The sequence below is a fragment of the Lepisosteus oculatus genome, chromosome 5 (assembly GCF_040954835.1).
Source record: "Lepisosteus oculatus isolate fLepOcu1 chromosome 5, fLepOcu1.hap2, whole genome shotgun sequence".
Lineage (NCBI taxonomy): Eukaryota > Metazoa > Chordata > Actinopteri > Semionotiformes > Lepisosteidae > Lepisosteus > Lepisosteus oculatus.
This window is the reverse complement of record NC_090700.1, coordinates 44,874,880-44,902,738: the sequence shown is the minus strand read 5'-3', so window position 1 is coordinate 44,902,738 and position 27,859 is coordinate 44,874,880. Positions and strand designations below refer to the sequence as shown.

Sequence of the window (27,859 nt, the reverse complement as noted above, 5' to 3'; positions counted from 1 at the left end):
TATTTTAAAATGATCAGGCTTCTCCTTCATATCCTTAAGCCTTTATCCCGAGAGGAATGTTCTGATTCTCGTCTGAGATTGTATTTTTTCCTCTTATCTGAACAAGGTCCAATTCAAGGTGATGTGCGCCAAAAAGAAACGGTTAAATTATAGAATTGAACAGCGGAGCGGCAGGTAGCCACAACCTCCTTAATAACCGTGGTGACGTCTCCCTGGAGGAGTGGTTTGCCTCGCCGTGTGTGAATGTGTGTGTGTTGTGGGAGGGGGCGCGCTGCTCCTAGTGCGCATGACCCTTCGGTTGTAGCTGCAGCAGCAGAGCTGTGGCGAAAGAAATCGTAACAGTACGAGACATGGCTAGAGATGGCGAGGGATACGATCAGACTGCGATCACGGCTGCTGATGCTCTTTTAGACGAACGGGGGCCTTAAAAATTATACCAAAAATAAAAGAAAAAATATTTTAAAAAAACAACAACAACAACAAAAAAAAAACACCATCTGATTTTCATACAGAGAAACATCCAGCACGAAAGAAGGAAACAAAAAACCGCGCTTGTCTGATGTGAAGACTTCTCCGGACCTTCCTCTCACAGATCAGATAGATGTTTTGTCCACAAGCTTGCACGAATAATAATGAATGCTCAGCTGTCGATGGAGAATATTGGCGATCTGCACGGGGTGAGCCATGAGCAGGTGCCAACTACGGCTGACCTGATGAGCAACAGTAGCCCTCATCACAGAAGCTCAGTGGCCCATCGCAGCAACCACTTGTCGGCCCATGCGCGCTCCATGGGCATGGCATCCATCCTGGATGGCAGTGACTATCATCACCACCGCCCCCCTGACCACGCTCTGGCTGGACACCTGCACCCTACCATGACCATGGCTTGTGAGGCTCCCCCGGGCATGAGCATGAGCAGCACCTACACCACTCTCACTCCTCTGCAGCCACTACCTCCCATCTCGACCGTCTCGGACAAGTTTCCTCACCACCATCACCACCACCACCACCATCCTCACCAGCGGATCCCGGGCAATGTGAGTGGCAGCTTCACCCTGATGAGGGACGACAGGGGACTGGCTTCAATGAACAATCTCTACACCCCTTACCACAAGGATGTAACAGGGATGGGGCAAAGCTTGTCTCCCTTGTCAGGGTCCGGGCTGGGGGGCATTCACAACTCCCAGCAGGGGCTGCCCCCGTACGCTCACCCAGGAGCCACTATGCCCACAGAGAAGATGCTGACACCCAATGGCTTTGAAGCCCATCACCCTGCCATGCTGGCCAGGCATGGTGATCAGCATATGTCTGCTTCTTCAGCGGGCATGGTGCAGATCAACGGGATTCACCATCACCCTCAAGCCCACTTAAACACCCAGAGCCACGGACAGGTGCTGGGTTCCACCAGGGAACAAAATCCATCTTCTGTGCCTGGATCGCAGGTCAACAATGGAGGCAGTTCAGGGCAAATGGAAGAAATCAATACCAAAGAAGTCGCCCAGAGGATCACCACTGAGCTTAAAAGGTACAGCATCCCCCAGGCCATCTTTGCACAGAGGGTGCTGTGCCGATCGCAGGGGACCCTCTCTGACCTGTTAAGGAACCCCAAACCTTGGAGCAAACTGAAGTCCGGACGGGAGACATTTCGGAGAATGTGGAAGTGGCTGCAGGAGCCTGAATTCCAGAGGATGTCAGCTCTCAGGCTCGCAGGTGAGCGAACAATAGGTAATTGACAATTACGTGACTATTCACATTGTTTCTGTTACCGTTATTGAGCTATACGTTGCAGCTTGAACCGTTGCCATTCTGCATCTCAGAAATACTTTAAAATAAACCGTTGTAATTTGGTTTTGACTGGAGTATTTACTCCCATAAGAGAGCAGTTCGTAATGCTACACAGTCAACCAATTCGGCCGTGTTTCTTGATATAAAAAAGGCATATGGAAAAATAGCACTTACATTCCTTGCCGATATTGCACGGTGTAGTGTGTGCTGCAGCCTTTCTCAGTTGTATAGCTGGTCTTTTTCAAAAACCTGAGGTTATGTTTTCAATTTGAAATATCGACCCATGGGTTCTTTGTAAAGTGATACTGCAGCTATAAATCGTTAGGATTCTTCTTGTTTTATACACCGTGAGTAGTCTTAATAAATTGTTAAGATACGTGGGTTTGTAAATATTTTGTAATAAGCCATCATCTTTGTAATTTGCAGCTGTAAGTGACGGTGAAAACAGCTTAGCGATAAATTATTTAATCATAATGCAAGTGCAGTAGCTCATTCTCCACTTGTACAACATATTTGTGTTCTACTCAGACTTCTGTTGCTCTATTGTCTTGAACCTACAGTGCGAGAGGAACGCGGTTTGAGTTTTTCCCTTTTTTTTGGTCAGATACATAATAGCTATTACAATTGTATTTTGTGCCGATCATTTTTATTATTTTAAAATTCCTACAGACAAAGGGGGTACAAATCAATTGAATTCAAAACGGTTTAAACAGTATTCTGGTCATCCACGTAACTGACTGTTTAAAGAAAAAGGTGAATACTGTCCATACAGTGTAAAATACGAAATGTGTGTTTTTTGTGTTTTGGTGTGATGACAAAGGGTAATTCGGTGCTGTACACTGAAATCAGTGTTTCACGCTGTATTTTTAAAGGTTTTGTGGTTTCTTTGTTATGTTTATTTTATTTTTGTGGGATTTTTGTTGTTTTGCGAGTGTGGAAAATGTTTGGACCCAGTGATGTGGCCTGAGTGAGGTTTTGTTAATTAACTGATAGGTCTCCATTAATTTGTCCCTAGAGAATGAGACAGTCAATCTGAGCGAGAGTCAGGAGCACTGATCCGTTTCACAGACAGGCAAAGAGAGCCATTTCTCCTTCAAGTGCACCAAGGAAAGATAATCTGAGACCCAAATGTTCCTCCATGCCTTTATAAAACCTGGGTTTCATGTATAGCTTTTATCGTGTATTAAATTGCTGATTATTATGTAATTCTCATTTTCTTTTTACTAAACTGAACATATATGTTATGCAATTATATTTTAAAGTAAAAAAAAAGATTAAGGTAAATCATATTTGCGCGAATTTTGCATTCAATACCTACATAATATTTGAAACGTCAAGTAAGAATTTATTGCCAATTACTTTTATTAAAGTATTTTCCTGTTTTGTCCCTTGGTAAATTGGGGTTTTAAAATAATAACCCAGAAGTACACATCTAAATGAAAGACGAATCCCCGAACGGCGAAGCAAAATACTGGCTCTTAAGAATTAACAACTTTTGTTGGCCTGCTAATCTGGGAGTATTTTACGACAATTTGGTCGACCTGCGTCCCCGTTTATTTGCGCGGATCAATACTGGAAACAACCACTTGAATTAGAATATGTTGCTGGAAACCCTTCTCTGTGTTATCTGAAGGTAAACGCTGCCAATTCAGTCATACTGCTGCACTGTTACATAGAGAAACAAAAAGGTCAAGTTCTTTTCAGTAAGAAAAATGTCCTCACAGTGCCTCTTACTGCGGATTGTTTTGAGAAATACGACCATAGTTTCTAAATCATAAACCTTTTCTAAAGTACATATGCATATTTATTTTTTGTATATCTACAGTCATCTTCAGTTGTGTATTTAATATGTCCTCCAAACATTGTTCTTTATCTTAGTTGATTCTTCTCTCATCTACCCTACTTAGACCGCGGAGTTATAAAAGTTACATGTAATATATTTAATAGGCCTCCAATTAATGTATTCATCATGTGATTTAAACAATACCAGTGTGTGTAAAACCGCCGGATAAAGTCTCGATGCTTTCGAAAAGAAAGCAAATTCCATGTATACACAATTCAATGTGTAGACTGTAATGCAATTGGGTATTAACACAATTGATACTTGATAAAAAATATTTTTATAATAAAATAAAGTAGAAATAAATTATCCAAGACTACACACTGAACAACACAATGCTCAATTCTTGCTAGGAGCAGACAGAGGCGGAGTGTTTTTATTGATCGGTTATAAAGCGTTCAGAAAGTATGTGATCGGCGTACTAAGAAGTGAAATATAAAATTAATATTGATTATTTAAATTCTGCGTTTTCGATTTTGCCAGGATAAGAGAATGTTTCTCTGACTAGAAATAGATACGCTGTCTTCTTCTTTTCTTTACTCTTAAGGAATTACCATAGACTTTTACCGCCCTGTGTGCTCTTTGGAAGGCTATTCTTAAACTGCTTTCAAATTTTTCTTGATGTCATGGTGCATATTTGCTCCTACTATCGTCTCACTTAATGATCCCTGTGCTTACAGGAGTACAGTAAGAGAATATTGAGATCTTCACACTTTCTGAGCAGTCTTTCCGAATACAAGCCGCGCCGCATGTGCTCTTTAAGTCACCTTCATTGTGTTGCTATCTTCCGTCAGGTTTAGTCTTCACTTCAATGCAAGTACATACCTGTACTATTGCTTTGCATATATTTATAGTATACAAACATATTTTATATTCTTTATTTTTTAGCCTATGTTAAATGGATTGTGTATATACGGTATGCTAAAAAATATTAATTCGATTTCAGCCTTTCTTAAAATACTGATTTTATATTAAAAATATTTCGTTGTGATCAGAAGAGACCTATAACTTAATTTCCAGTATAGATAAGTATTTTTTTTTTCCTGAACAGACCATAGGGTTTTATAGCCAAATTACTGCTAGCGCTTTTAAAATGTTGTTTTCGGTTTAATCCACCCCACAAATAAAATAAATTAAAAGAATAAATAAGTAAGTCGATGTACAGGTACATTACATTGCTGTGGTGTGCCACTGCATGAGGGAACTAAGTCCTATTGTCTAAACAGAAGTTATATTTGAAATAATTGTAGAAGAAGGAACCCTTGACAGGTTTCCGACACAATCGATTTTTATGCCATCGAAATGAGGTTTTTCGACTATGAGTTAGAATAAATGTTTGCCCGAATGTGTTTTTGTCAATTAATGGAAAATATTACAAGGTGGGTGTTTTATTAGTTACCATAGGAATCAGAAATTATTTTTTCATGTGTTATGTATTAATAAAAAACTAAAGATGGCAGGCTATTGGCCTACTGCAGATGGTAGTAATCATAGTTTTATTATCGAACTTGGCTTTTGATTTAATTTGCTTTTGAGATCTCTTTAAATAAAGATAGGAAATATCCAGGCCTCTTTTTAAAAATATAAAGAAACACAGATAATAAAACAGTTTCTAGACAGTCCTGCTTTGGTAACGACAGGTTTGTGTTTCTATAGCAGATTCTTAAGAAAATACTCCATATATGACTAAAATAAGCTGAGTACGAATTTTTTTTTGAACAAAGCAAACTGAAGATCAAGTGGATTTTACAAATGATTGGTCTCCCGTGCAGGTACGCACCGGCATATATACAGTATACATTCACACAGACAGACATATAATGGTATAGCGACTTTAGCGTTTTCCATCGTGTGTTTTCGATGGCTTACAGTGGCTCTTTACAATGTTTTACTTTGGACGTGTGAAGTTATCTTGGTATTCTGTATAATGATTTAGCTAACAAATAGTAACCATCTGATCAGTGGAGTTTGAGGGAGCACGATAAAGGCGAGATACAGAGCCTGTTGTTACAGGCGATTGTGGATCAGTGCTACAGTCTATGGGAAAATACCCCACCTGCGAGATTCCTGGCTGTTCTGTTGTCACCGTGTCCTTGTAAACTGTTTGATTTATAACCAGCTAATACAGAGCCTCATTTGCTTTTTTGTTAATATTTATCTAAACTGGAGACATTTGAACAGGCTGTTTTCAAAACAGCGTTTAGAATATTACTTTAATGACCGTCATAGAGGCATTCAAATCCGTGATAAATATTCTGAGAAACCCCGCTAGAGCTTGCTTAGGGAAGAAAAATCTATGTGAATCACCAAAAATTACAATAGTTTCGAGAATTAATTATTAAGCTTGACTGCAGGTCCTACTCGACTAACTTTCGAAATATGACTGCTGTGATGAAATTGGTGGTGCATTGGATTCTTAGACTTTGAAAGCACAAAAATCTGCAGACATTTGGCTGGATTGCTGACCAAAGGTCAATGAGTAATGTAATGATATTTAAAGTGTCAAGTGATTAAATCATGTCCAAGTGATTGATCGACCGATTGATAGATCGATTGGTTTAAGGCTAAAAAATATTTTAATTACCAACAATGTAAATAATTAGACAACTTCGCATTCCAGCCTCGTAAGGCAGCAGAAGTCCAGCTCGTCTCCGGGAATGCTTTGTTGTTTGAAAATGATAAATTCATAAATGTGAAAAGATTACTCGCTTTCTAATTCTGCATCAAGGCATGAAAACTCGTTATCTCTTTCTTGTTATTTTCGTTTGGAAAATGATTCCAGTGTGTTTGCATATCGTTGGCCTATATCAGTTAATAATTTACGGTACTGTAGGCGAGAATCGCGTTGAGGAAGTTTGTAGGTCACGTCTGCCATCTATCGTCGTTGTTTAGGTACTGCACAGAGATTTACACAAACGCATTTCATGTGTGATCGTAATCGTGAAGGTAGTCTTCATTAAAGCAGAAAAATGGTGGAGAATTCATTGAAAGAATCCATTACGTTTCCTTCATTGTGATAATTTGTTCTCTCGTATTCCTCCTTTCACTCGATGATAACAGTCCAGTCTTGGTTTCTATGTAGACTATCTTTCAGCACCACGGAGAGGTCTTTTTGTCAATTGTAGAAAAGAAGCACACCGTGTCTGGTTTCACTGAAATCTCATCTCCTGTCAGACAAATCCCTGTCCAGCATTTCCGTTCTAAAATCTAGAGTATGATATGATTACCTGCAAAATAGAATTTCAACTTTACACGTCGTTGCAATTGCAGGTCTCTACGCCTTTAATTTTGAATTGAATACCACGATGGGTCATGATGTAGCATTGCTGTCTCGCAGCGCAGGGGATTGATCTCAATTCAGGACTTGGAGTGCTATCTGCGTGGAGTTTGCATGTTCTCCCCGTTGTTGTGTTGATATCCTCTGGTTCCCCTGTTTTCCTCCCAAAGTCCGAAGACATACGGGTAGCTTACTTGGCTTCAGGAAAAAATGGCCCTGGTGTGAGTGTGTGCCCCGTGATTGTCTGGCGTCACGTCCAAGGTGTAACCCGCCTTGCGCTCGTTGCTTGTCGTGATAGGTTCCGGGAGAATGAATGGGTGGGTCATGTTTAAAATCACCATCCTGTCTCGAAGTGTATCGCAGTTCGTTAAAAACTAAAATCCAGACACCAGAGGACCTTTCTGTCTAGAACTACTCGCCACGACCGCGCTAAAACGGTCCGTTAACCCCGTAGACCTCACGAAAAGTAAAGAGCATTTGGACAAAATGAATTAGGAAAAAGTTACAGACTGAAAATTTACCACTGATTTCGCACTTTCACTGATTTTGCTTAATAATTGGTTCACATAACAGTCTGTTAACGACGTTATCATGGCGATAACAGCTTATTTTGGTGAGGAAGATGCGCTAGGAAAACTTTGGGGTTTAGGGTTTAAAGAAAAACATCGTATCGATGCAGTATGTTTCGTGTGTACTCATTGTTTAACATTCCTAATTAAAACTGATAGGTAGAATGACCCGTTAACCAATTTATAGTTAAGTATTAAAAGTGTAGTTGCCCTTGTCTTACTGCAACGGATACCCAGGTAATACACGATATTGATAACAGGTGACAAGCAGTGAATTACGCATTGCAGTTGTAAAACCGTCAATAAAACTTGTGGTCACTCTATCTTTCAGACCTTAACATTTATCATTAATTTTCATCAAACTGTACAGGAACTCGATACATATTAATACAATACTTGTGTTAAAACACACATTATACACGTTTTACACATTACTACAATTTTTGTTGTTAAAACGCGCCATAATCCTGAAGAATGATCCCTGTATGTTGGAATAATTTATTCCCTACGTGAGTGCGTTTATTCAACATTTGTTTTAACCAAACGGGACGCTTCAAATTTTCAGTAACCTGATTGGGAGAATTGTTTTTTACAAGTAGACTGCCCCTAATTATTGGTAGCTACGTGAGAAATACAAGTATATGTCATATATATTTCATCAGGCTACATCATTAGAGCTGGATGGTTGCGTTTTGGCTCTCTTCTCAATCATTTTCGATGTTCATCAATGTAGGGCTGCTTCGATTTGACACACACATCCCTTGTTGTATTGCCATTTGTATGTTGTTGGTCCTATTTGTGCTACGTTGTGTAGTGTATCTGTAAACAGTGACATCAGTGTACCTAGACATTCCTCTTTACAATGATACCTGTCCGGTAGATAACTGTCAGATTATGGAAGCCAGATAATTACATAAGTTGTTAAACTTCTATGAGAACGTGAATTTACTATTATGGATTTTCAGTCATCAGACAGCTTGCTAATCAATTGCATTTGGCTTTCTTTTCAGTTTGTAATGCCACCTTCTTTTTTAAATGTGTGTCAGGCTCCTGTACTTACATTTTCACTGCAGACGAAAAGCAAATCTGTCATTCACGGATATCTTACAGTTAAATTGTAGGTTCCTAAGCTTGGGCGTAGGCGTTGACCTGAGTGTTGTTATTGATGACGCTCAAGTCCCGTCCCTTGCCCTTGTAATTGACATTGAAGATTTTGCAGACAGTGGCTGAAGCTTAACTGATGCCGGTCCAGATCGTCGCTCTGTATACGTGATGAAATCGCGCGTTTCCTTTGCAGTGTGTTTCATGAATTGACGCAGTTCCTATATTCCTGTTTTTGCAGCGTGCAAGAGAAAAGAACAGGAACACGGCAAGGGAGAGAGGGGCAACATCACCAAAAAGCCAAGGCTGGTCTTCACGGATGTCCAACGTCGAACTTTACATGCAATATTCAAAGAAAACAAGCGTCCGTCCAAAGAATTGCAAATAACCATTTCCCAGCAACTGGGTCTGGAGCTCACAACTGTCAGCAACTTCTTCATGAACGCGCGGAGGAGAAGTCTGGATAAGTGGCAAGACGATGGGAGCACCAACTCAGCCAACTCATCTTCCTCATCGAGCACTTGTACCAAAGCATGAAGGAATAACTGCTGACTGGACCTCGGTGGAAAAGCTTTAAAAAAAAATACCAGGACCTCAAGAAGACAGTTTTTTTTTTCCTGAAAACTGTTTGAGAAAAAAGACGATACAATATTTATAATATCCAAAGAAAACCAAAGACTTCTTTCACCTGCATTATTAAATACGTGTTCTGCAACACACCTTAGTGGGACATCTTGCAAAAAAAATACACTGGTCGTGCACCTTCACCCATGATCATCGTTTGAAGTATTTGGCTGTTATGGTGGTTTGAAGCATAGTGGTTCTTGTCATTGAATGGACATTATTTCTGCCCATGAGCCATTGAATTTATTTTGTTATACCACGAAGGTGTATGATGTAAAATAATGGAAAAAAAAACACTGTGTACGTACCAGTGGTTAGGGACCTTGTAGAACTGGCCTGCGATATGGGTTGTGCTGTGGCACAGCTTGAATGTTGTGGAGTCGTTTGTGTTCTGTTGAATATTTATTCGATTCCTGTCCGTCAGGACTTGAACCTGGGAGCTCAAAGATCCGGCTGTAAGTGTTCAGACTTGGTGGAGCCAACTTGAATGTCACCGAACACAGTAGTGCTTTCTTCCTAATTGTTAAGGAGTATACAGGAAAACCAGGATACACCACATACAAAAATATTCCAACTTATAGTAGTAATAATTACTTCTAATGTTATAGCATACCAAAGAAAAAACGTTATTTTTCAATGCAGATTACCCAAAGAGTACTTCCTACAAGATTACTAGGAGCTTTCTTTATGAAATGCAATTTATCATGTAAAGAAAATGTCTGTTACAATGTATTGTTTCTTAACGAGAGTTACCAAATGACATGGTTCAGTTGAGTTTAATTTTCTGAATTATTATTCCACTTAACAGGTAATAGCTGAATCCAAATATTTGTATGATGTCAGTGGGCATACATCTTATTGAGCTTTTACTCAGAAAAAATGCAATGTTTTTTACTCAGCATTAATCTTACTAGAATTTGATCGCACAATCAAATCAAAGATCTGCAATATCCTTTGCTACAGATCAGCTCATATTGTTTTAAAATCTTATTTTTAATTTGATAGTGACAGAAGGACACCCAAAAGCAATTAAATGTTCACAGATGAACAATTCTACATAGAATTCTACATTGATTCTACGAATCAAGGAACTTTAATATGAAGTGTAACTTTATTGAAGTGTATAGGCTACCATACCCGATTTCCAAACACAAACAACAATTTGGTGTGAATATGATTGACAAAAGCCTTCTGATATTTATATAGTGTGCTTATTTTGACAGCCTTTCTTCTGAGCTTTAATTTAGAAATACAAAGAGCTTTATTGCACCAAGGAGTTAAAATCATCTCACCATTCACCTTATAAGATAGAATAACCTCTAATAACTCATAACACTATAAGAGATTGTTCATTTGTTTCATCTTCAAAAGTGGCAAGCCTTATCTGTTGTTTCTTTTTCATTTTGAATGCCTAATATTTTCAGGGAGATTGAAGGCACTGCTTTCTAAATGCTTTAAATATATTTTGTATTAAACACTTACTAAATACCAGCTGCTAACAACCAAAGATATAAGCTTATTCATTAGCATTGCATTGCAAAACTTCAGGCTGAATCAAGACCTTATTATTTCCTTGCCAAAGCTAATCCACAGAGTATGTATGACACAGGTCAAGCCTGTCTACTTACATTGCACCCTATCTATAAAACTCTCCTTTGCACCAAATGTTCAGGAACATTAGTTTGGAAATAAAGCTTTATAATATAATTTTAAAAAGTCAAAGTAATTTGTCCCACACAAGATGTTTTTCAGATGTTTATAGATAAATTACATAGTGCATGCAATCAAAGTGATAGCATATAAAATAGTTTGCTACCCAGGCATCTTTTTCAGCCACATGATGCATCTTTAAAGCATGTACCTACTATTTTTATTCATTGTATGTATCCAAAAATATACCAAGATATAAAAGGAAAAGTGATATGTCTTTAAGATAAACCTGATTATAAAGCATCTTTTATGTGAAATGTTACGGAACAGTGAATTCAGATAGTGTATATAGCATACCATTGATGTAGCATTGCTACTGGTGTAACATGGAGTAGGTTGAAATACATGGCCCTGAGGGTCTGACCTACAGTGTGACACAAAGGGGAAATTTTACTAAATTAGAGCTTGGACTATTTTCAGAGAAGACATCCAATTTTCCACCACATCAAATTAACACCCCTCAAGGACAATAGGATCCTAGTAATTACTGAAGTTTTCCCCAAAGAACACCTGCCATCAGAGTTCAAAACCAGTAGCATTTTCAGACAAATCAGTGAATAAAACAAATCAATTACAGTGAGGTATATTAAGTTTAAAATGACACTATGTTAACAATCAGAAGAAAGGTGCTTCTTTCTGATTATCAGATATCCCATGATTATTGGAAAAAAAAGTTTTAGCACGACTTGGCTTGACATTCTTTTAATATAGATTTTGCATTCGCTTTTGTGCTTTAATTATTTGATCACATATTTCAACACATTCAGGAGTTATTTTTTAATTCATTCAAAATAACGAATATGTTTTTTGTATTATATTCCTAACAGAATTTAGAATTTCTTACCAAAGCCGCCATAAGAGAGATTTAACCAGTCATCAGAATGTGTACAGTTTTCTGTCCTGAAACCCCTCTGTCCTCACTGCTTGTGAAACTGCAGTTGACTTAAATATAAACTATAGCACAGTAAGATGGATTTCATTGTTTCTGTTTCTTTGAAGTTTCATAACGTCCCTCAATCTACCGAGAATGGATGGAAACTATGCATTTAACAAATGGGAAGAAAGCACTGTGTATGCCTATGATATCCTGACCAGGGTGCATTCAAATTGAAGAGGCCCAATGAATGAATGGTAGTCCACGGTTTTAACACTTTTCTGGCCTTGTTGTTTCTTGTGGTGTGGTTAGCTTTACAAAAATATATTTGGTAACCATTTACTAGTATTACAACGAAGAAGCAAAGTTAAAAAATAGCTGCTTCCACATGTAAAAAAAAAAGAAAAATGTGTAGAAATCTACTATTTATAGTGTGAACCAAAGACGCTACCTCACTCGATTTCCATTTGTGATTCTAATCACATTGATGATACCAAAGAATACCAAAGATTTTTTTCCTGCACGGCCTACATGAATGAAGTGGTGGATTTTTGGTGTCCTTCCTTCCTCCCCTTGACCTTGACCTAACTCAGTGTAACCTTTCTTCATTAGAGAAAACCAATATTTAAAAGCTATAGGCAAACATGTTGCAAACTTTGTAAAACTCACAGGACGAGTGCCTTGCTTGAACCAAAGTGTTAAACCACTGTTGACCTCTATGATCTCACCTTATACTCTATGAATACCTCAGCCTCTCGAAAGGCCACTATCGAAGACAAAAGGAATAATTCTTTCACTGTGGTGCTTTTGCCAGTGCAACCATGCAATGAAAACATACCAAAGGATTTTTTTTCCACTTTTTTGCTGACAAACCAAAGCTCTTTCCTTCATACACACGCTCCTCCCTCCTTGCCCTATTGCGTCATCTTTAGGAAGCTCCACCATGTAGGTCGTGCACTGCTTTTACCAATTTCTCTGAATACCTCATAGTAATAAATCCTTAGGGTTATGTTGTATAGAGAGTCTATGTGATTAAGGCAGAACTTAACTAGTTTGATAATTGTTACCGTTACTTCAGAAAAAAAGCTTTATAATTATTTATTTTGTAGTTTTGGCAGAACTGCCCTGTTTTGCTCACGGAAGATGTGTTTTGAGAATTGGTGTAGTGTGGCAGGAAAGAAAGAAAAAAACAGACTTTTATTTTTTATTACGATTTTTTGTGTGTTACTCTAATGATCGTAGACTATTCTTTTTTACAGGGTAAAACCAACTGCTGTGATAATGTGTTTATATTTTTCCCTTTTTGCTACTTATGTGTTGTGATTTGATTTAATTTAATTGCATTTTTTGTATTGCTTATTTAATCACTACTTTAATTTATGCATTTGTAGAAAATATAGATTTGTATATAGTAGGGTTTGGGAAAAAAAAAAACAATACAGAAAAATACAGCCAAAGTTTTATGTTACACCTTATTTTTTCATGCTTAGATATGATGAAGGAGTGGGATTTTTTATTGCAGGGTGTACCTTCAACTATGTCTCAGCAGGCACTTCAATATGTGTTATAAACACTGCCAGATACCAAAAAAAGTTGAATTGCCAATGACAACAAGGTTTTAAAGATGTTACTTTGTTACTCAAAAGGCAAAAAGCAGTGTATGTGGTTTTTTAAATTATTTTGACTTTTTAAAAATGGTTCTTTTATGGGTAAGACTGCACATCCAAAGATTTATAAAATGAAAAAAAAATGAAAAAAAAATGTTTAATGTTGAAAAGCACTGGCATTTGTGAGGTAGAACTTTTGAGTTTTCATTTGACCATTCGCACAGGTACAGAACGTAGAGAGCGTAGAACTTTGTAGACAAGCTAACCTGACCTTGGGGACATCCTGTTTAATGTACAATCTGAAGCTTTCCAAAAAAAAGGACTGCAAGTCCTTGTTACTTTGCTGGCTCATGCACTGAGTGAGATGTGGACTTGATAGGGCAGCCGGCCTGCCAGGCAGCTGTGACACACTGCTGGGTATATTTTTTAATGTGGCACTGCTGTCTAGTTCCCTCTAGTATCTGTTACTTTGGGTGCATACTCGTGTAATGATAATGAGCAAAGTCTAATAAATCTGCAAAGCAACTGAACCAATCAGTGTGTACGTATATATGAGACTGCATGGTATGTCATTTACAAAACAAGAATAACAACAACACTTGAATTATTATCAAGGATGTTCCTTCCTCATTAGGTTGAAAAATGAAAACAAAACAGGCCCATACATTAGGAAAGACCAGCCTATCACAGGTTTATTTCAGTGGTTTTAATATAAAATTACTATAGCATAAGATATTTTTGTTGTTTGTTATCAGCTAAAAATGGTCTTCTTTCTCATAACAGAGGTTATTATGCTCTAGATGGAGGGATTTAATAAGTAGTAAAGGTAGACTAATGTGATTTTTTTTTCATCCACCACTATAAAGGAAAGCATTCAATTATCTTATACATCCAGGAGTTAGTATTATATTTTACTCCAGACAGTTTTAAAACTAATGGCTACTCTGCTTAATACAGTAATATGCTTTCAAAGCCCATATGTTTAAATAGCAAGTCATCTGTATTTTTGAGGTGCACTTTAAGGGGAAAATATTTTTAGATGCTCGGAATAAAGAAAAAGCACTGCTAACTTTGTTATATCTAAAGCCTGCATAGGCTTTTATTGTATAAAATACAATAAGATTGAGCAAGAACTAGAAGGAGTGAACAGATCTTCAATAAAATGTGTATTATCCAAATTGAAGTGGCATCTTAAGACATTGGGAAAGATTAAAATTAGGCCTTTAAAAGCAAGAGAAATCGCCAATGTAATGTATCCTCAGTCGCCAAACTCCAGCTTGGACAAAATACAGTTGTTGTTTTTTTCTACAGACATACTGTATATTGTTATTAATACAATTCCTGAATGTATAACAAGAATCTGGCATAGTTTCAGACAACATAAATTAAGCTTTAACTTTTTTGACAAATTCAAGTGTTCCTTCAAGTACAATCCTATGACAGTTCTTGGAAGTGTGTGTGAGTCTTATTATGGCTATGAATTAGCAGCTTCAAGAAAAAGGGGGTCTCCCACATGCAAGATAGCTTGACTACTAGTAACAAAACTGAGAGCGCCAAAGACAATCACCGGAAAAACAATGATGGGTAGCTATAGACTCTTCCACAAGCAAGAGGGAGTTCTTCCAACAGTGAAAATTACAAAGAGGTTTAGAAGGTTTTGATAAAAGAAAAAATAACTTGCTTACATTTTTCAAATTAGAAAGCAGTAGTTGTTTATGCGTTTGCATCTGCATTTCAGACTAAGTGATTCTTGTATCTGATTACAGTTTATTGCAAATATTTTGTCAATCTCTCCCTTTCTCTCTTTCTCTGTCAAGCGCTTCTTATGTATTTTTGTGTGTAGCTGAAAAGTGGGTATTACTATAGGCATTCCTCAGGTTTCTTTAAACAGTAGGTATTTTTCCTGTAATGCTTCACAGTTTTCTTTGTAATTTAGTTTCTGTTTCTTCCGGCTTTGCTACTGTTCTCTCTCTATGCCGTGCAATATCATCTGCTGTGTTTGCTAAGCAAAAAAAGAAGCAAGTGATGATGTCATCATGCTTTTTCAGTGTTAAAATGTTTCAGCGTTTCTGTAGTCACAAAAATGTAGAAAATAAAATGTTGGGTTTTCCAGCACTTTATATTTGGATTTGGTCTTGTCATTTTATCTCACTGTTTAATCATTTGTTCCTGTCGGTATTTTTATTTTATGCATGAATTCCAGTCTCACATGAAACCATTTGTAAACTAAGGATACACCTTTATACTTCTCTGTCTTCAGAAAAATTATGAAACTTTCAATCAAGAAACATTTCGCTTGTCTTGAGCTAAATTTGTCTATATTTCCCTGAAGCATCTATTGGCCTAACTTTAAAATCCAGCATTATAGTAGTATTTTATTCATTTACCTGTGTTTTAAAACTCAGCGGACCAGATTCTTCTTTTACTTCTGTTTGTCTTTCTTTTGTCCAGCAATGGATCTAGCAGAAACATTTCTGGGGACAAAACTGGGAAAGCACGCTTTCAAAGACTGACAAGAGAAACATGAATTACTGTTGTTTGTGAGCCAATATATGTTCTTGACAAACTTTATTAACTTTGAAAGAAATGTGTTCAAAATATTTCCTACTGTGTATAATGTAAGTGGTAAAGCCTGTTCACATCAATCAATTTAAGATTACTATCACCATAATGTTTAATGATGGCTCTGTGGCTAAGGATCTGCGCCTGTGGCCGGAAGGTTGCCGGTTTGTATCCCATGGCCGGCAGAGGAATCCTGCTCCACTGGGCCCCTGAGCAAGGCCCTTAACTCCAACTGCTCCAGGGGCACCGTATAAATGGCTGACCCCGTGCTCTGACTCCAAGCTTCTCTCCTTGTCTGTGTGTCTCATGGAGAGCAAGCTGGGGTATGCGAAAAGACAAATTCCTAATAACAGAAATTGTATATGGCCAATAAAGCGATCTTAAAGATATTTGTAATTGGTGTAAAATTCACCAAGGGTTGCAGATACAGAAAGGTACAGAGACATTGACATGTTGCATCAAATTAGGTCTTTGTAAAAAGTCTAGTTCTACACTTTGCAGGCTGCACAACAGTGAGGCATGCCTTCAAGGCCCTGAGTTGATAATTTCTATCAGATTAGAATGCATCTATAGGAAAGCTCAGTGATTTCCAAAAACATTCCAGTCATAATCAATGGTGTTAAAATCAAGCAAACAACATGGGCCAATCCACACTTGTGCTTCTTTTGTCTCCTGGTAAATCAGCAATCAGCTTGGTGATCAGCCCACGTCTGTCATCTGCTACATCAGCCAGCTGTGGGCAACCCTAGTGTCATCCTCAACAAGCATCTCTCATCTCCAGGAAGTTTATTGCCTTGTTCAGGCTATAGAAGACAAGCAGTCTTAGTCACAGACAGAACTGGACACAGGGCTGAAAAGATATAAAAGAAGGAGATTAAAGAAGGTAAAAGCTAGCAATGGTGACTGCTTTTTCCTTTGGCCACATCGATCACCTCTTGCACTTCTGAAATATTTGACTCTTCCTCCATTTAGCAGATTATTACAGACACCAAAACGTCCTGGCTACTGCCAGTTTAGAAAAGTACTCAGAAACTCCAATGTTTTCTCCTCAGCTAAAGGCAGTATACAATAACCGTGAATTCTACAATTACAGCAGGATTTTTATGCAAATATTTTTTCTACAGATCCTGGTCTATTGATTCAAGCTACATCTTAGCAGTATGTGAGCTAATGATTTAACAATTTCTCTTGTTTGATTTCAGATTAATTCCCTCATGTGGTCCTAGAATATTTAATGATACAGTACTGCAATTATTGAGCAATTAAAAAATCAAGCACTGTTTCTTACAATCTAAACGTTAATCCATTTGTCATTGGTACATTACAAATCTATGTTGTTGAAATATTGGATGTATCTATACAAACATAATTAAAGTCTTCTGCCATTTATTACAGTGAGATACAATTGTAATTTAAGTATATCTAATCATAGTGCTAATATGGAGAAATGTTAAATGCTCAAGTAGGCACACCCGAAAAAAGCTCCAAAGCCGAAATGTTGTTTCTTTTCTTCTCTTCGCAGCATAGAATTAACCTTAACTTGTTCCTATGTTAAATGCTGTCTGGACAAAACGCATTTAATATAGTGTTGTAAGAGGAGAAAATTGTGACGGCACACAATAAAAAAATATTAAAACCTTAGATTGTAACTTCATACTACAATTTTAGATAGTAACTAACGGTCATTTCTTGCAATAGATTATTTTGCTATCTTCAGCGACTGAAAAAAACACACACAAAACAGGTGCACTTGTTATTTTGTACAAAGCCCTTCAAGCAGAAATTACTTCGCCTGTCATTACAAACCACAAACGCCAGGGGGAGTTAGTGCATTACAGTATATAAGTAAATATTACTTTTTAACCGTTTTTCAGTGCTAAAATGCTAGCATGCTCGAAGAATTCACAAATAATCAATATTTCAAACGAAGCAGGTTATTGAATCCGAATAAAATACAAAATCTTAAGGATATAAGAAATATTACAAATATCTAATTGGTTGCAAGTAGTTCATTACAATTTTTTTTTCTTCACAATGTTCCACACATTGTGATTAGATGTTAAAATGCATATGTATATACAGCCATATTATATTGCAATTACAATCACAGTAGGGAGTATTTTGGTATAACCTATTGAAAATGCTTGTCAGATGTTTAACGATACGCATTAAGTGCAATACAATCCCAGATTAAGGTAATATTCTGTATGCTTTAGTTTCTAATCTGTTTGTAGAGTACTAATATCAGAGAGGGGGCTGAAAGGTCAATTAAGAGAACTGTTTACAGCCAGAAGCGAAACAAGGACACAGAAATACCAATAGTACTTAAAAGGAACTTCTGTACCTAAATGTTAGGTTCTGTACCTAAATGTTAGGTACAGAACTGTGTCCTCACACGTTTTTTAAATTGATTTCCAGAATACTTTAAAAAACGGTTGGAACAAGTCCTTAAATCAAGACAGTAATTACGTTGATGGAGTTGTGTGAAATCTAGGCCAACAACCTACCAATTACACTACTTACTGTAGATCACGAGGTTTTTCTTCCTTTGGCGACCTTACCACTAGATGGCCTCACAGAACTGTTTCAGGTAATACATGCTTACAAAAATTATTTAAAACGGAAAAACTTGAATTTACCCATAGGTTAGGAAGAAATTCTGACAACATTTCTTCGTGTTAAATAAATATAAAATGACAACATATTACATATGTAGTCATGATAACGTATTTTTTTTTCAGTCATTTTATAAACGGAAAATAACATTTTCACAAATTTTGTTTAAAACTGTTCTAGATGAGGTCATGACTATTCCAATACTTGGACAGAAGTCCAAGTCCAGTTATTTTAGAAAAAAACATGTTTTTTTTTTAGATTAATGCAAATGATGTACATGCACAGAATACATTATTTTCTGAAACACTTCCATTAATGTACATAATAAAAACATTACAAAAACAAAAAACTAAATTTAAAGTTCACATTTAGTTACATTTTTTTCCCTAAGTGGCCCTTTCAATATCTGTTCTCCACACAAATAATAATTAAATACACTTCTATTTGGTATTCTATGTAAACAAGTCCATCTTTCTTTTCATTAGAAAAGTTTTTAAAATGATATGCTATCCATTAATTTAATTCTCTCACTCCCTGACCACACATAAGATTTATTTTTCGAATACACTAAGTATTGTTCCTGAATACCAGGAACCAATATGCTCTCATTCAACCATTTTCTAACTGTTTATTCCAATTCAAGGTCATGGTGTAGCCAGAGCCTATTCCAGCAAGCAAGAGGTGCAAGGCAGGATACACCCTGGATGGGATGCCAGTCCATCGGAGGACAGGCACAAACACACACACACTCACAACATGGTTGTTCCCAAAAGCCATTTAAACTACCAGTATGTTTTTGGAATTTGGGAGGAAACCCACATGAACACGGGAGAACATACAAAGTGGACTGGACCTGTGGTGTGCAGCTGAAATGAAGGATTTTCTATTTGAAGACACCTCTTTAAAAAATGGTTTCTGCAGAACCTCTTAAATTTTAGAGATTAAGAAGACTGGTCAAAATCTGAAAGAAGGATATCTAAAATAAAGGCCCTTGACAAGGAACAGAAGACTGGATAAAATTCATTCATCGTTGACTTGGTAAATAATTCTCTGTGCCTACAACACAAAAATGACTATACTAGGTCGCTTCTATCTAGCTTTTAAAGCTTACAAAGATTTTGGGAAAACACTATTGTGGTCAAATCTTCCTGAATGTATAATATTGAACTTTCTTGGATCACATGTTGACTGACATACAGTAGGATACCTAAGACAATAAAAAAGGTTGCAAATGAAAGGACCCATCAAGCTCATTTAATAAAAATAAAAATAATAATAATAATAATAATAATAATAATAATAATAATAATAACATCACTTTATTAACCCTTTACAATTTCTTGTATTAGGAATTTGTCTTTTCACATACCCCAGCGTGCTCTCCATGAGACACACAGACAGGGAGAGAGCATGGGGTCAGAGCGCAGGGTCTGCCATTGTACAGCGCCCCTGGAGCAGTTGGGGTTAAGGGCCTTGCTCAGGGGCCCAATGCAGTAGGATTCATTTGGATGGTAGCTGCTAATTGATCTAACGATCTCATCTCTCATCTCAAGCAAGGGTGTCAGCTTCAATATGATCGGGTAATGTGTTTTAGACACCCACAATCCTTTGTATAAAATAAGTGCCTAATTTTCTCAGTTATAAATACATTTCTCTGTACAGTATGTACAGTAAGTCCCATGGTGTGTGTTTGACTATTGTTTCTGAAGAAGTCCACAGGATTGACTTTGTCAATGCCTTTGAAGATTTTGACTAATTGGTCCTGTTTCAGTTATTTCTGTTCGAGCCTGAAAACATTCAGTTTTTTTGGCCTGTCAGTGCAAAGAGTTTCTTTAAGCCCAGCTATATTTCTTGTTGCTCTTCTCTGGGTTGATTCCAAGAGCAGCAATATGTTTTCAATAATATGGTGTCAAAACTGTACACTGTATATTCTTACCAGTAAGTCTTACTACTGCATCTCACATTTTAACAGGATATCCCTTGATTTAAATTCAAGGATAAACCATGAAAAACTATGGATGGATGCTGCATATTGTTGATGAAGGAAAGTCCTCATTTCCTGTAAAGTGCTTTGAGTGGAGTGTCCAGAAAAGAGCTATATAAGTGTTAACAATTTATTATTATTTTTACTAAGCCAAACAATGGAACAACTAACAATTTGTGAATAGTGCAATGAATAAAGCAGCTCAAAGCCTACATGATCAGCTAGTAATCGTATTAGGAGCTACTGTTGATAACATTATGAGATCGAAGATCATGTTATTTATCATCAGTGCCCTGAGATATGATTACAGAGATTTTAATGCACACTTTGGTGTAGTCTGTAGTGGCAGATTGTAAATGCTTAAAATACTTAGCACAAGAAAAAATTGTGTCTTTTTCTTGGAATGGATATTGTAAAACATATACTTAATTTTATTAATGTTTTTATAGTTGTAGTTTACTTTTGGAATTATTCCTACAGAAGTTTAATATGTTGGTTAAATTTTAATAATAAAACTATGAAACTGCATTCTTCATCGTCAGCCACATCTCTTAAGATGGAATTCCAACATTTGACAACATGACAGCTTCTTTCAGGAGTTGCAAAAAATTAATCAAGTGCCTACCCAGTTTGTGTCAGATTTGCATTCTTTGTTGGCTTAAAATCAAAGTCATTTCAAATTCTCAATGTAATCTTTTCACACACCTCCCTCCAGCTATAAAATGTGTCAGAGGGATAAACAATAGCATTTGATTATAATGCAAAAGTAGAAAATCCCGTTTGGTCTTCGGAAGTTTGCATCTTTGTCAGCTGGTTTAGGGCATATGAATGGTAGGATGTCTTTTAACAGCATGGGGTCTGTGCCCAGCTGCACGGTTTAAATGAAGTTCATTTTTCTCTTAGTATTCTCAAGGTTCAAGGATGATGTACGAAGACGCAGAATGCATTCAGGTCAGTACTTACACGTTGAATACCAAGCTTTCAATTATTGTTGTGCAACCACAGCCTGAATTGATGGGAAATCTGCATGTATTGTTTAAATATGCAAACGCATTTTAAAACGTTCAAACTCACATTAACAAAGCTGAACAATGCAGCATAAAAATACCCACATTTAGAACCTTACCTTCACCAAAGTATAACCGTATGCTTTTAAACCATTTTTTTTTCAAGCAAGCCGTAACACAGGGATGGGAAAATATGGTGTAATGTATTGATTCTGGTGTTTCTATAGCCTCCTAGAACAACGAATCAGATGTTAACTTTTCAACTAAGTCGAGGTTCGTTTGATAACTATTTAATTACCTATAGAAAACCTATAGAACGTATTTGGGGATAAATTAGAGTAATGCACCATCATTGCATTTAACTTAATGCGTACCCTGTGTTAATTTCTGTGGATATGATAAACGGCATGCCTTTGTAATAAACTTTCCACTTGTTTTGCCTTTATAAAAGAAAGTTTTGAGAAGTTTGAAGCTGTACGGTTGCCATGACGGCGAGTTCACCCGAGGGCTGAGGCAGGGAAGTGACGAATGGGGGCGAGCTGTTGTTGGGACACGTGACCTACACAGGCTGCCTTGATCTGTTTTGACAAGCGATGGAGAGGCTTTAAGATCCGCAGAGGCAGAGCAAGAAACGAGGGACTTAACTGGGGAAGAGGGGGGTGTTTTAGTAAGAGAGTGAGGGAGCTAAAACAAAACGCCAAGAAGTCGGCAAATGACTCCCTATTTCAGAGAGTTATCCTGCGTAACCGAGAGCAGTTTGAAACACCTGAAGTCGTCTGGGTGTCGGTTGCAAACCGAGACTTGATGATTAGAGGACAGCCGTGGACTGGGAGACTTGAAATGAGAGCGTACCGAGAGGACAGATAGAGAGAGGGATGTTTTTTCAGGGCGACGGAGAAGGGGGCATGTGTACAACAACATAACATCGCTTTCTTCTCCGAGGCGCGATGGTTCCTGTTGAGTAGACCGGGCGCGTAGTATTTTGTTTTTCGGTGACAGAGGGGACGAGATAGCAAGTTCTCTACCTGTACGTAAGTGGCAGTCGACAGGGGTGTCCGCATTAGATGGCTGGCCGTATCTAAGCTTAAGACGGAGAGAGAAATGAGAGACGATTATCTTTACCTCAGGTTGGAATAGCACCGGCTCATTTCTTAATTAATTAAGACTTGAGGCTGGTTTGCCCGTGGTTACCTGGTAAGGATGGAGTAGCCTGTCATCGGCACAAACACGGGTCTGCTTTTGTGAGAGAGCTCTAGCAGACACGGTGGACCAGGCTTTTAGTGTTACCGAAGAAAGGTTATGTGTTTGTGGGGTTCAGACCGCGTGTGAGGGTGACAAAGACACCCCGCGATCGAGGAGCCAGACGAGGAAGCGGAGGGGCTACGGCGAGCCGGGGGAGGCCGACGGAGAGAACACGCAGCTGGGATCTGAACGACACAGCGTCGACACCGGCGGAGACATGAAGTCCGATCGAGGTAAACGGATCAACACTTTTGTTTCCTTCCAAATATTAACCGTCACTCGTAGTTGTCGCCGTCTTTGTCAGATGCCAGGTATTAAGGCCGGGGAAGTCGTGTTTTTCTTTTGTTTCTTCAGTACAGGAATGCTCTCTGTACTGTTTGTTTTCCCGGGGGAACTGGGGTGGCTGTAACAGCTGTGTAACTGCTCATCTAAATGCATGTCAGCAGCAAAGCCTTTGTTTCACGGAGTCATCCGTTTTTGGTAATGTTATAATAAAATGAGAAGTATAAATGAAGCGATTTAAATGCGTTCTTCGTAGACGATTCATATATTTAAGGTGACAGAGCAGAGGATATCGAGATCGTCTACCTATTATGTCAAATATTCAGATTACTGGGTGGCTTAATTTTGCTTCAAAGGTGTTGTCTACATTGCAGTTTTTTTTTTACAGCGACACCAATGAACGAACAGCTGACAAACATGCATCCGGTTTTGTTCAGTGTAATTGTTGGTGGAGTTGTGTCCTGTGCTTCCTGGTAACTCTTCTGAGAGCTACACAGCTAACCCTAGGCCAAGGTGTCACCAGAGGCAATCTTACATTTTCTATTAACATTAATGATCTTATCAGAATAATGTCTACTTGATGATATCTGTATTTTCTTCTATTTCAAATTCCACCTATTTGCAATTACAGTTTGCACTTCAAAGGAAAAGCAACATTTTTAGGTTCGCTATAATTGCTGTAGGTGAATTTACAATACTTAGAATGAACAACTAATAAGAAGATAATGGCATAGCAGTTTTATGTTTTTAACTTTACAAGGTGCAAGCCTTAAGCTAAAAACGTGTTAAATATTTCAAACTTGTTAATTTGTCTTCGAGAATGATATTGCCCTGTGAATACTACCACCAGTACATTTGGTATTGGTTTATGACACAATGTATATGACTCTTTGGACCTTTGACTACTTTTGTGATGTATAAACATCCCTGTTGTTTTGTGCTTCCAGTACAACCAGATTTATGGTTTATCTGTTAGTCTGTGAGTCACAATAAGTTAAAGAAGTAGCTCGGCAATAGAAAATTATATATTTAACTGCACCTTATTTAAAGATCCACTAAAAGTTGATGAATGCTGCGCTATACTGTATATTGTTGTAGATGGTAATGTGCATATCCTGATTAAACCCCTGGTATTCTGTCGCTTACCTTGGTAAACACATTTTGCAAGTCATGTAGCTTTTCTTTGTTGTGCTCAGGTTGTCTTAATAAACAAATGTAGTTAACATATCATACTTGCCTAATGTTCTTTATGGCCTCTGTGCTGTCATTTCCAAATCATTTATGGAAATTAAATCAGTGAAACAATCTGGCAACATTCTTACCTCAGTTTAAAGAAGGCATTGATTATAAGAGGAGCTCTTTTGCATACTAATACTTCTATGAATCTGACAGCAGTTTTCAGGGTCTGTTTTAGACTAAGCCTTTATGTCAGCATGTCCCAAGGTATTCATTTGAAAATTTTGGAAATATACAGTTGTATTTGCACCTTACCTTCCCACATTTAAGGAATCCACAAAAGTTCAGATCACAGGATTGTTTCTTGTTTGCATATTTGCAGAGTGCTAATTAATTCTGGTAATGGATTTTCATATTTGGTCTCACTAGCCATGACTTGAAAGGTGTGGTCAGATATTTTATCTTTGTATTTAACAGATAAGAGTAAATGAAAGGCATATGTTGTTTTACAAATCAAATGTGTTGGCACAGTGTGTTAACATTCTATATATTAGCAAGAATCATTGGGATATCTACAGCAGTGAACCTATAACTTTATAAGTAGAATAAAGTCATTTTCCCAAGTAATGTCAATATTTGCAAAGCTGCTACTTTGGCTGGGGGGGTGGGGGGGGGGGACAGGAAGGTGGAATAATACTGTAATTTGTATGTCTAGTGCAGTAGAACATTATTTTTGTTCCAGAAAATGATCTTCCTCTGTGATTGAGCCTACTTGTTTTCCTACATTTCTAACAATGATGCCTGATTGCTGTTAAAACTGTTCCCTGGAACAGATTCCCTTATGTCAGACTGTTGCTTTGGACTATTTTTATTTGGAACATAATGTTCATTTAATAGAGCAGACGATAGCTGTTCCAATTTTTTTTCTTTTTTTAGTACAGCTGTTACTTTTTTTAAAGCTATAGACACCAAATACATTTGTCATGGGTGTTAAGCACATTAGCTGAAGAAAAGGGAGTCTAAAGCTGAAATAGTGTGCTGGCACGGTTTAGGACATACTGCTTATCCGGGGACACATTCTACATCAGGTAGGTGCACAATTAAACACGACACAAAATCCTTTCCAGTTTGGTATGAATTTTGACCTACGTCATTCTATATCAGGACAGGAATGATTTATTTAGATAGGGTTATTTATAGTGTGTGAGTCTTCGGGGATATGTGATCTGTCTAACAGGACGGTGCACCTCACACTTGCAGGGGAAGGAAAGGAGTGATTTGGAGCTAGCCAGAGAACCTAGGTGATGGCCTTTCTTTTGTAATGCACAGAAAATTGGCATGTTGATTTTTCTAACCTTGAAAGGCCCCAGCAAGGGAGAACACTCTGAGGCAAATGTTACCCAATCAAGTGTTAAGCGGTGCTTGCATATATCTAACCAAAACAACTTGGTGTTTTTTTATTATGCCAAGAGAATTACCTGTTCCTATAAAAACCGTTGAAGAGAAAAAAGTAGTTTTTTTTCTGATGGACTATATATCTATACATGCAATGAGTAGAAGAGCATTACCTATTGAAATTAGAGCTTTTATTTATTGCATTTATGAATTTGTCCCTGCAAATGGTATTGCAATAAGCACTTAAGCTTGTGTTCTGTTCTTGTTTTTGGCTTTGGTGTTTAGGGCTAGAGATTCATTAGTTCCCTACAAAGAAATAAAGGAGTGGAGGTCATAGGAAAATGCAGCACTGTTTGCATAAAGCCTGCAGCATTCATGTCAGTTTAAACAAATGATGTCACTGAAGCCATAGTTTCCTAGGTTGTAAAATACATTAGATTTAAGGTGAACACCAAACAAAGGCAGTTTACTTAAGCACCTAACCCTACAAGCCAGAGGTGGGCTACAGCCCATCTAATCCATTTTGTATACATTTCTTTCAGTTAAGGGTAAAAACCTTCCTCCCATCTCGCTGCCTTTTTAGTTACAGAATAGTTTCCTTTTCAACAAGAAACTGGCCTTTTAACAAGGAAGTACTAGTTGTCCCTGCAGAGAGATTAAATTTGTTGACAGTACAGCTCTGTGTGTTCAGGGAAGATGACCGCTGCCCTCTTTGAATCTGTTCAATAAACTTTGGCTAAAATGAGCAGGGAAGAGGGATGGGATTGAAAGTGTCCCCCACTTCTTCAGTTCCCTGAATTATTTTTCTACATCCTCAGTTTGTATAATAGATGTTTAATTGCTCATGTGACATGGATTTACCAAGTTTTGTACCCTATGCTTCTCTTCTTACAGAAATCTTACAGTAATACTGTAGTCGATTTTCTTCCTTTAAAAATTGCTTTTGGGTCTCTATTTGTTTTAAACATAGTCCCCAAAACCTGTGAGAGAGTTTAATTTTAAACTGATACTTGAAGTTATGCTTTAGGAGAACATACACCATCTGGACAAATAGATTTCTCCTTGGAGGTAATGCGCATTGACTTCTGAGTAGCTCTGTCTGAGCAGAATGTGTCTGTTGGGAGTCTTGGCATGAACACAGCAATGTAAGAGATGTACACTCATAATAGATCAGAACACCCAGGGGTCAGAATGAGCCAGCTGCTTATAAACAGAAACCGTGCAAGGGGGATTTATTTTGTAATACACTGCGGTAAGGCTGCTTTTATTTAAAGCTAGAGAAATGATAGGAAGTGCATTGTATCCTGTGGCAGATTTAACAGCCTACAACCACACTGTTTCACAGGCTCTTCAATGCCACAGTGATGCACCAAAAGAAGTGACAAGAAGTGTTAAGATAAGTGACTCTGCTGTAAGGTAGCAGAGCATGGGCTATATATTGTCATGACTCATCTAATGAAACCTTGCTTGAAAAAGCAAGGTTTATGGACCGGCTTGTATATTTGAAGATGAGATTTGATTCCAACTGCTTAGTTTGACGAGAGAAAATCAGATGTGCTACTGTAAAAGGCTTTCGATACCACAGAGGCTAGTGCATTTCCATAATAAATCAAGGAAGAAATGCTATTTTTAGAATTGTTGCAGATTCTCTGTTAAAGATTCTGAGTGACAGATGAATAGCTTGCTCCATTTACTACTTAAAGAGTCACATTTTTCTATGCTTATTTTTTTAGGAGGCTTCATGTTTATTTTACAAATGTGGTATTTTAAACGAAAGAATTACTTCAATAATGTTTCCTAATTCATGACAAGCTGAAGAAATCGACAATCGACAGTTGATTTATGTTACAGTACTTTAAGTGGAATGCATCCTTCTATTTCTGATTTATGATCACTAGTATCATTTCAGTAAGATGTGTTTAGTTCAACTGTTATGTCTCAGAAATTAAGCCCTGGGGTATGAATGATCTTTATCTCTAGAAACTTATCTTCAAAGGCTTGGAATTGCAGCAGTTGGTGTTAAACAATGTCGTGTGCTTGTTTTAAAGAAGGGTGTCCATTGAAATTTAGAATTTGTCACCCACCAAATACTTGTACCCTGTAATTTTAGCACTTAGATGGATTTATAGCTTCAACATAACTGTCTGTCACTCTAATAAAGAGCTGGTTCTACTGTGCTTTTTTATTTAATTTTTGGGGGGTTTGCTT

General features: G+C 37.5%; 2 protein-coding genes across 4 annotated transcripts in view; both read left to right on the top strand.

The window, feature by feature from the left end:
- Positions 1-175: 175 nt before the first annotated feature.
- onecut1 (one cut homeobox 1) lies at positions 176-15,513 on the top strand. Of its 2 annotated transcripts, none has more exons than XM_015343044.2 (2): positions 176-1,725; positions 8,814-15,513. In XM_015343044.2, the coding sequence occupies exons 1-2, from the start codon at positions 633-635 to the stop codon at positions 9,107-9,109; spliced, it is 1,389 nt and encodes a 462-aa protein (XP_015198530.2). In that variant the 5' UTR covers positions 176-632; the 3' UTR covers positions 9,110-15,513. The 2 variants fall into 2 exon arrangements, with proteins under 2 accessions (XP_015198530.2, XP_006628722.2); XM_006628659.3 differs by having other exon boundaries at positions 178-1,710.
- A 6,607-nt stretch (positions 15,514-22,120) lies between these two features.
- The window catches only part of atosa (atos homolog A), a 37,996-nt gene continuing 32,257 nt past the window's right edge, over positions 22,121-27,859 (top strand). The window contains exon 1 of one of the 2 annotated variants that reach the window (XM_015343033.2): positions 22,121-23,031. In XM_015343033.2, the coding sequence (XP_015198519.1) occupies positions 23,016-23,031 (16 nt within the window). In that variant the 5' untranslated portion in view covers positions 22,121-23,015. Of the gene's footprint in view, positions 23,032-25,324; positions 25,345-27,859 lie in introns of those variants that run through there. The other variant, XM_069190520.1, reaches the window with a different exon arrangement.

Coding starts and splice junctions, on each gene's coding strand:
- onecut1 (XM_015343044.2), top strand. CDS start 633: ATGAATGCTCAGCTGTCGATGGAGAATATTGGCGATCTGCACGGGGTG. Junction 1,726..8,813: donor CGCAGGTGAGCGAACAATAG/GTAATTGACAAT, acceptor CTGTTTTTGCAG/CGTGCAAGAGAAAAGAACAG.